Below are 9459 nucleotides of genomic sequence, written 5' to 3' on the forward strand. Positions count from 1 at the left end.
CCGCTGATTAAAGTGCAGGCGCTCCAAGATGGCGGACGAATCTGCGGACACACATTCGGATCATCACGGTGACAAAGATCCGTTATCTTTCTTCACCGCTGGAGATTCCAGTTCCAGTGATGATTCAGAAAGCGAAGAACAAACTGGAGAAGATAATGAGGATGGTTTCAAATCGAAGGATTCAACGAAAAAGGCAGCATCCCCTAAAACAAAATTACCTTCGCCGACCACTTTGTTCGCAACTGTCGGCAGACCATCGTTTTTGGAAACTAAGGAAGAGAGCTATGTAGACTGGAATTCACTCTCTAAACGCTACGAACCGAACACATATTCAGCTCCACCTGTGCAGTTTTCCTCTCCTGCAGAGAGTAGAGACAGCGAGGAATACGAAGATGCAGTGATATCTTCTGCTCCGGTCAAATACGGCAAAGAAATATCAGACATCCAAAAGCATTTAGTCATACACGAAAAGCGATCGGTGACCGCAGCTCTCAACATATTGAACGACAGAGGTGAGATTTTTACTTTCATTTGTATTATGGTAATAAGTCATTCTATGATATATCAAGTTAAAGCCTGGTTAGACGTGTGTGATCAGTGTGAACTGAAAAGTAGCAGGTCACCTACATTTGATTCCTTCAAGGAGAGAAGACAGCCAAAGAAAGCCTGAAAAAGTTTAGGATCTAGTGGAACCAGCTCCCGGTTAAGTTGACATCTCGGCTGGTTTGAGCACTCACTTTAGCTGAATTACAAAACAACACTTTATTAAAAACAGAGTTAAAAGTTTATTAGGTATATAACTACCCGCAAATAGCTAAAGCTAGTCGAGGCGGGTAGGTATGGCAGGGCTTAAATCTTAGCGAAATGTTTCTTTCATTGTTGTCATTCATTCATAGTCATTTCACATATTCACTTTCAATTTTTTGTAATTACAGGGGAGAGTGCACCAAAGAAACAAAAAACAGAAAATTTCAGGCAGAAGGAGAAAAGAAAACGCGACCAAGGACAGTCCTCACGGGGGAAAAGTTACGTGGAGGAAGAAAAGAGGATTCTGCGTCAAGACTTTTCTGCTGAATAAAACAGACAACTCTACAGAAAACTTGAAAAAGAAATTGGAACCATCCAACCAATCTTGTTTAATGCTAAAAAAGAAAAGCCTTCGTGGTTGACTTTGCTGCAATATAGAGTTCTTTAGGCGATGAAGGATAATAAGAATGAATCGATCTTGTAGATAAAACTTTTTGAAGGCTGAGAACATTTAACCGTTTTCTGCCGAATTTTAGGTCGAGTTTTCGTTTTGCTCAAAAGTGGCTGAAGTTTCAGTTGTATGTCGCCTTCAATTCAGTCAGCAAAAAATCACTCTATATATTTTTTCATTGATTTACGCTTAGTTTTCGAGTAAACGAGGTCAAAATATCGAGTCAACGAAAGAGGAGCAACAAACGAATCGAAACAAGAGACGCTTTGAAGTGAAAAAACACACCAGTAAAAGCGAGCTGAACGGAAAATAGTTTATTATTACTAAGTAATGAATTCAATGTTAAAATAAGAAACGTGTGTATGGACTCTAGGCATTTCCTATTTCAATGCTACGGCAGGAAGTCACGCACCGCACGTTATCTTCAAAAATGTTGGACCTGGGAATTTTGTAATTTCTGTACTGAATTAACTGAATAAATGCCTACTTGTAGAACGCTTTTACTAAAAATTTTGGTTTATTGATTCACGTGAACAACATATATATTAGATGCTGCTAAACGCGGTTGGCATATTTGCAGGAATTTGGATGCCTTTGGCTTAACACGTCCAGGTCCCGGTTGTTTCGGCAAAGAGAGGATAAATGTATAAGTTGTATTTTTAAAAATGTACGAATATATCGACATAGGTTGCTTCCATGGATTCGTCGTTCCTTGTTTTACGCAGTAGTTCAAAAAAGATATCCTATTTATATACAATATATTTTTCAAACGTATAATAATATTAGAAATGGGATAATATAATATTATGCTCTATCTATAGGAAGATTCACAACCTGAGGAGGGAATTCCATGTTAAATTTCACGCGAAAACCCGATTTTTTTTGTTGAATCTTACAGCTGTTTTATAAATAACACAGTATAAAGGTTTCACTCTCTTTAAAACAAAGGAAACTTTTCTCTTCACCGTAACGGAAAAAAATTAACCGTTAGCCGTAAAAAAGCCAAAAGAGAAAGCGAGAAAATAACCTGGACGAAACAGAAGTGTAGAAAATACGAACGGTTAGTCCGTTGATGCATCGGAGCTCACACTATATATATTATAATTATGTTTACTTTTTGATTCATTGCAGTGGATATTCTGTTTGCCACTAACAAGATCAGCACCGTCGGCCACTCTCGCGAGCTTTACATGAGCCTCTATCTCCCTAAAATCCCGAAAAATGGGCAGGATAAAGGAGATGGAAAATTGTTTTTATTCAAAATAGAAGCCATAAGAACAATGAATGAATGTTTCACTTGAATAGTTTGTCACCAAAACGCCGCATCTTCTCCACAATTTTCATCTTTTCCTTTTCATTATGTGACTGACCAGTGAGAGTTTGTTTAGGCGAACCTACTGAAAAAAACGCCAATGGATAATTCCACACAGGTCATATCCTTAATTAAATCACTAGTCTAGGTAAGGAGAGATCACAATTTTCTCTAGGGGGCCTTATCCCCGTCTCCTCTCCAGGGACCACAATGCCTTGAGAGAGGTTGATCCGCTTTTATGAAGAAATAAGCTTACATTTGTAGATATTTACTCGACGAGACCGTCAGGGCAATTTTACAAGAATTTCCGGACGGCCGGTGTCTTGTGTTTAAGAAAACCTCGATAAAAATAGTTCACCAATTCAAAACATCAATAAACGATCAAGGGTGGAAAATAATGGCCTCAAAGTATCAAGCCTGAAAATCATCCAGATTTCGCCGAGATGACTTACAAATGAACCTAAAATGGCTGATTAATGTGCTGACCTGGTACTGGCCCAAAGTCGAGCTCAGCCATAAATTAAGACTTAAGGCCTGGTTACATTGCATGTTGAAAGATGGCACGACGAAAGATAGTCGCTATGCATGATTGAAAATGACTCTAAGTACTTCGAAAGGAACATAGTATTTTATTCGTTTAAGTACCCTAATAGCTGCATTTTCGGGTGATGTGAACTTCATTATGAAAGCGAGGCTAAGTACAAAGTTTTTGATATAAAAATTAGCTTTGTTTGCATAGCCTCGCTTTCATGATGAGGTTCAAAGCAACCTGAAATGTCCTACCTTATTCTAACTAATTTTCGCGATTTTCCTGTTTTCAGAAAATCACGAAAATTAAAACGCGCGAAAAGAGATTGCGCGAAATTTCAACACGCGGAATATAATACCATATAATACAAGAAAACAATAAGAATTTTAAATGTTCTGAGTTAAGACGGGCCTTGTGGTGGATTGTTCTGAATAGACCCTTATCACTCAGCGGCCATGTTGAGCCTCGGGGGAATAAAAAAGCTTTGTTTTCGCACAGCGCAGCTGTTAGCAAGAGGCGAATTCAGTACGAGGCTTGCCGTGCAAAAACAAAGCTTTTTACTTTCCTGAGACTCAACATGGCCGCTGAGTGATAAGGTTCTATTAAAACTGTGACTATCTGCCCCTGAAAACATCTTTCCGGTCTTGCTTTCGACTAGCACTCTTTCTCTGACTCAATGTTTGCTTCAGCTTGTAATTCGGCCAAAACCTCTTTAATACATTCTCGACCCTGTGTCGTTATTGGAGGCAATGAGAAGGCGGAATAGACAAGTCAAGTGTCTAATGTAAAACAATGTTAACAGGATAATCGCCAAGGGATAACTGAGTCCTAGTCGATCAATACAAGTATTCTTAAGTATACGAGCGAGGCCATTGAGCTAAGTGATACTAGGATTATGGGCTAATCCCACGGACCCCAGGGCCGCTCGGCTCAGTGACTAGGTCATACACCATGCGCAAAAGGGAAGAGCTCTGGAGTCGAGAATGCTCTTTAATACAGTCATCGAAGTTTCCATTTGTAAGCTCCATGAACCATACCTTTGCATCTCAGAGCTACCAGTATTTCCTTATTCTTTGACGAGTGATCCATTTCAAAAATGACTTAATTGGAAGTTCAAAACCATCCTGTACAAAAGGAGATCGTCGGTGCTTTGAGTCAATAACTTCAACATTAATTTATGACACCACCTCGTAAAAGCTTAAAGCGCGTAACTCTTGAAATTTCCTTGGTAGGTGTCCAACTGTGACATTAGCCAAACGACCATACCGATCATGAATATTATTTCTTTCGTGTCTACAAGGTAAATCTCTCCAACGATCAGTCTCCAAATTTCTGCACTCATAGAGGTAGACTTCAAAATCGCGAAATTTAGTACACTTTCTGGCGCTGATCCAGGTTTTTAGGAGAGGGAGTTCGATGGAAGGTGGCGCCCCAGCAGGGGATCCGGGAACCTCTGCCCCCCCCCCCCCCCCGTTAAATTTTGAAATTTCAAGTCCTTGGAAACGCGACACTGGAAACGCGATTTCCGCTATTCTGAGGCAAAGCTATCTCATTTTTTAAAGTTAAAATGTAAGTCTGCATAATAAAACTATGAAAGAATATACTGCATTTTATCTTATTTCAATTTTGTGTTTCGTCAAAGACGGGATCGACAAGAAGCATTCTTCGGGGATATCTTTCCGCAAAAAGCTGAACTACAGCATCGCAGTCAACGGGCTTTTCGTAGTGAATGTTCATCAGACCCAACAGTCTGTCAGAGCTGACAGTCTTTCCGTTGTCATGGCGGTACGTGATCCTTTGACAAGCTTCAGTCAAAGTACTCGCTCGTTGTCGACTGACGTGACTGAACGGGACATATAAACTCAAACAGTCAAAACAGCATGATCTGCTCTCAGAACTTTCAGCGGCAACTCGGCGAGATTCATTTAGAATTGAAACTGCAGTCCCGGGGGGGGGGGGGGGGGTTACTCCTTGGAATTCTTGGTGGGGGTGTGCCGCCCGGGTCTTCAAATCCCGAACCTATTTCAGACCTAAACATGCCATTCTCCACACCCGTTTTCAGACCTGACCTCTAAAATTCATATCCGTTTTCAGACCTGATAATTATGCATCAGTGCCGAACGGAAGTTGATGCAAGGAGTAAAAGTAAGCTGGAATGACATAGTTTATCTATTTCTTTTTCTCGCTATCAGTTAGTCGTTCCAGTTACGTACTGAGAAGAAAAATGTTTGTAAGCTTTCGTAAATGTTCCCCGCCCCAAAAACCCGACCCGATTTCAGACCGTAATTGTCAAAATCTATACCCGTTTTCAGACCAAAACGGCTCAAAAACCATACCCTTTGGGGCGGCACATACCTATATACCTTATATAGAGGAGTACCCCCCCCCCCCCCCCCGGGACTGCAGTCTTGCCCAAGAAACAACACTAAACACTTGTCAGAAGAAATCGCTGAAGCATCCTAGAGACTCGCATGACAGTTACCGACCGTCTTAGCTTCTAATATCTACCGGATGCGAACTTACACACAAAACAATGGAGACCAGTCATGTCAGCTCTAAGAACTATACTTGTCTTTCAGTCACGAGGCAACAGAGCTGAAAACAACTGCAAGAGGCCAAAGCTCTCGAAAGCGAGAGACAACAATAATCAACTTTGTAAAGACGTGGATCCATTAGACTCTTATATACACTCTGTTTTTTTTTTTTTATAAGAACGTCTAATTTTGGAGCTGAGGCTGACCGTTCTTATATTTTTTTGCGTTTTGAGGCTGAAAACGTTCTTAAGATGTTCTTAAATTACATGGTACACACTACATGTATTTCAGTAAACTCAATGCGGACGTGACCAGGAAACATATCAAAGTGATTACGACAAACCGAGGTGCGCGTCACCATTGTTTTAATGTTACACAAAACATGCCCTTAAGTATTTTGGTAAATTTACATTTGTTACCTTGATTTGATATACAGATTAGCAAAATAAAAGCGTTCTTAATCGACTCCTCCTGAAGAATGTTCTTAATACGTTCTTAAAATTTTGTTTAATCTCAGCTTCGAGGTTCTAATAAAAGGTTCTTATAAAAAAAAAAAAAAAAAAACAGAGTGTACGCGACAAACGAACACCCTGCAATCTCACTGCAGATAAATAGCATGAGCATGAAATCACGAATTCCACGGATCCTATGTCTTCAGAGATGACATATATTTAGCGCTGTCACCTAAAGAGTCTAAAGACGCGCATCTACTGTATAAAACATCCTGCAATCTCACTGCAGATGAGCATGAAATCACGAGTTACAAAATCCACGGACCCCTTTCAGTTTTTGCCAGACTGTCCAGACATCTAAAAGAGCGACATTAACCGTGAACCAAAAATTTATGTTTTTTTGGGAAAAAATGTTTTAATATTTAGCAGCAGAGGCTTAACTTGGTTATGAAATTTTTGCATTTAAGATTGACTGTATTTATTTCATATTTTTACACGTTTTCGAAGTTAGCTACATGCTTTAATTTAGGGGATTCGATCGAGCCCCTAGTCTCCCTCGCAGTCGTTCTTAGTGTCGTCACGCAACGCTCCTCCCCACTAAGAGCGGCTGCGTAGGAGACTATCGAACCCCCCGAATTCCCCTGGATCCACCTCATACTTTTGCTCTAATTTTTCTTGCAATCGCAAAATTCGATTCCCAAATGTTCACGAAACAAGATGCCTATACTGGCATTTACGCGTGATGCTGTGGCTGACTTATTTATTCCAACTGTATGCTTCGCAGATTTATAAAACTATCCTTGCTAATGGAATAGTTTAAGTCAAGACGATCGCGTTACGTTGTTTCCCTTGTGTTAGGCGACTCAGGGTCTCACCGGAAATTTTTGAAATTCCATTACGACAACGTAAGCTTCTCAATGACCTCTTTTCAGTCTGGCATCGTGGTCTAAGACTGTCACTGACAAAGCACGATTTCTTCGCCAGGAACTCTCCAATTTCCACCGTTTTAAATTTCGAGTGCTTCTTAGAGGTTATTCTTTCGATTTACCGTTTCAAAATGGTGAAATTTCCGTTTGAAAACGGCACACTTTAGTCCACAACATGTTAACAATATGGCGCCACAAATTAATTCGGTTTAATGAATAAATCAAATGATGCGTTGACGTCACACAAGTAGGGATGAGTGGGTCCCCTCCCTCGCGATATAAGCGACAAGAATGGATTTTGATTGGCCTGCTTCTGTTGAAGACAATCAGAACAATACTTCTCGAGTAGGAGAGGGGAGAGTTTAATGAATAAATTAATGTACGGATTTGTGGCTACGACGGCGAAAAAAAAAAAAACCAGGATGTCTATACTGGCATTTACGCGAGATGCTGACAGTGGCTAATGTGGCTAATTCATTTATTCCAACTGTATGCTTCGCCAATTGATAAAACTATCCTTGCTAATGGAATATTTTGGGTCACGAAGATCGCGTTATGTTGTTGCCCTTGTGTTACGCTACTAAGGGTTTAACCGGAAGTTTCGGAAATTCCATTACGATAACGTAAGCTTCTCAATGACCTCTTTTAAGTCTCCCATCGTGGTTCGGGACTGTCAAACAAAGCACGATTCCTTCGCCAGGAACTCTCCAATTTCCACCGTTTTAGATGTCGAGTGCTTCTTAGAAGTTATTCTTTCGATTTACCGCTTCAAAATGGTGAAATTTCCGTTTGAAAACGGCACACTTGAGTCCACAACATGTTAACAATATGCCACAATTTAATGCAGTTTTAATGAATAAATCAAATGATGCGTTGACGTCACACCGGTAGGGGTGAGTGGGTCCCCTCCCTCGCGATATAAGCGACTAGAATGGATTTTGATTGGCCTGCTTCTGCTGAAAACAATCAGAACAATACTTCCCGAGTAGGAGAGGGGAGAGTTTAATGAATAAATTAATGTGCAGATTTGTAGCTACTACGAAGAAAAAAACAAGATGCCCTTAATCGGCATATACACGGAATGCTTAATGTTGCCCCATTTATTCCAACTGTATGCTTCGCAGATTTATAAAACTATCCTTGCTAATGGAATAGTTTGAGTCACGAAGATCGCGTTACGCTGTTTCCCTTGTGTTACGCTTCTTATGGGTCTAACCGGAAACTTTTGAAATTCCATTACGAGAACGTAAGCTTCTCAATGACCTCTTTCAAGTATGCCATCGTGCTTCTAAGACTGTCAAACAAAGCACGATTCCTTCGCCAGGAACTCACCAATTTCCACCATTTTAAATGTCGAGTGTTTCTTAGAAGTTATTCTTTCGATTCATCGCCTCAAAATGGTGAAATTTCCGTTTGAAAACGGCACACTTGAGTCCACAACATGTTAACAATATGGCGCCAAATTTAATCCGGTTTTGATAAATAAATCAAACAAGACGCATATGTGCGTGAACTTAGGCTTCTTTCCTGGCATACCCACTGAGCTGTAAACGACAGAAAGTTGACGTGATAAAATCTCAGTTGTCATTTGTCGATTGTTTGACTGCTCAAGCATAATATAAGCAAGTATATTGAAAGCAATGTATATTCCTGGTCTAAATTGTACCCTCTGTCCGTTTTTTACGCCCGGTCTGTAGTCTGCGTTTTACACTGACCGATTAAGTAGACACTCTAAGGGCCTGTTCACATGGAGGTGGGGGACCCCGGGAAGGTGAGGTACCCCATCTACCGGCGGGGTCAGAAAAAACAGGCCTTCACATGCAACCCCGGGGCGCTGGGGTGAGGTTTAAAAAGCTATCGCGTGGTCGCTTAGTACATATATCAACAAAGATGGCGGATGGAAGACACTTTTCGTTTAGTTGTTCTACAGGCACGACTTCACCTTCATCCAAGACCGGTAGATCAGCTTGGTTATCAGACTCGACAAATGCACCTTCAACTCCTTCAGAACTTTCGTCAATGGCATTGCTGTCGATGTTTTGAAGGTGATATCTGCGAAAAAGCTCGCCACGCTTGAACTAAATTCAGAGACAATTGCCCGGATGAACATCACCCCACCTCCAGCATTCACATGGAGAAAACTCACCCCAGCTAAGCGGGTTACCCGCCTCGGCTGACCGGGCAACCCGCCTCGGTGAGGTACCCCACTTCACATGTGAACGCGATCAAGAAATAAAGAGAGATTGTATGGAGCGATTGGTAACCCCACCGAGGTGGGGTACCTCACCTACCCGGGGCCCCCCACCTCCATGCGAACAGGCCCTAAGTAATAAATTTTAGAATCTAATAAAGGTTCTGACAGTAAAATCCGAGCTTTCAACCTATGTGTGCATCTATCTGGCCAACAGGATTTAGCAAAGTGGGCAGGGATATCTTGTGTTGGCTTCCTTCCCCCTCCCCCCCTCGCAAAAGTTTTTGTTTTTTGAAATAAGGGAATTCTGATTGAAA

At 41.0% G+C, this 9459-nt stretch overlaps 1 protein-coding gene and 1 long non-coding RNA gene across 2 annotated transcripts; one reads left to right on the forward strand and one right to left on the reverse strand.

The window, feature by feature from the left end:
• The first annotated feature begins 27 nt into the window (after window positions 1-27).
• Window positions 28-1224, forward strand: LOC146469679 (UPF0690 protein C1orf52 homolog). Its single transcript, XM_085122938.1, has 2 exons — window positions 28-512; window positions 936-1224. Exons 1-2 carry the CDS (start codon window positions 29-31, stop codon window positions 1076-1078), a joined length of 627 nt encoding a protein of 208 aa, XP_084979064.1. The 5' UTR covers window position 28; the 3' UTR covers window positions 1079-1224.
• Window positions 1225-1910: 686 nt separating this feature from the next.
• LOC146469680 (uncharacterized) lies at window positions 1911-4344 on the reverse strand. The gene is made up of 2 exons (XR_014867167.1): window positions 4281-4344; window positions 1911-4163 (listed from the first exon to the last, which is right to left on the reverse strand). It is a non-coding gene; the product is annotated as an uncharacterized LOC146469680 (long non-coding RNA).
• Window positions 4345-9459: the final 5115 nt, after the last annotated feature.

This window comes from Pavona decussata, unplaced genomic scaffold (genome assembly GCF_977016875.1).
Source record: "Pavona decussata unplaced genomic scaffold, jaPavDecu1.1 SCAFFOLD_120, whole genome shotgun sequence".
Classification (NCBI taxonomy): Eukaryota; Metazoa; Cnidaria; class Anthozoa; order Scleractinia; family Agariciidae; genus Pavona; species Pavona decussata.

Coding starts and splice junctions, on each gene's coding strand:
- LOC146469679 (XM_085122938.1), top strand. CDS start 29: ATGGCGGACGAATCTGCGGACACACATTCGGATCATCACGGTGACAAA. Junction 513..935: donor CAACATATTGAACGACAGAG/GTGAGATTTTTA, acceptor TTGTAATTACAG/GGGAGAGTGCACCAAAGAAA.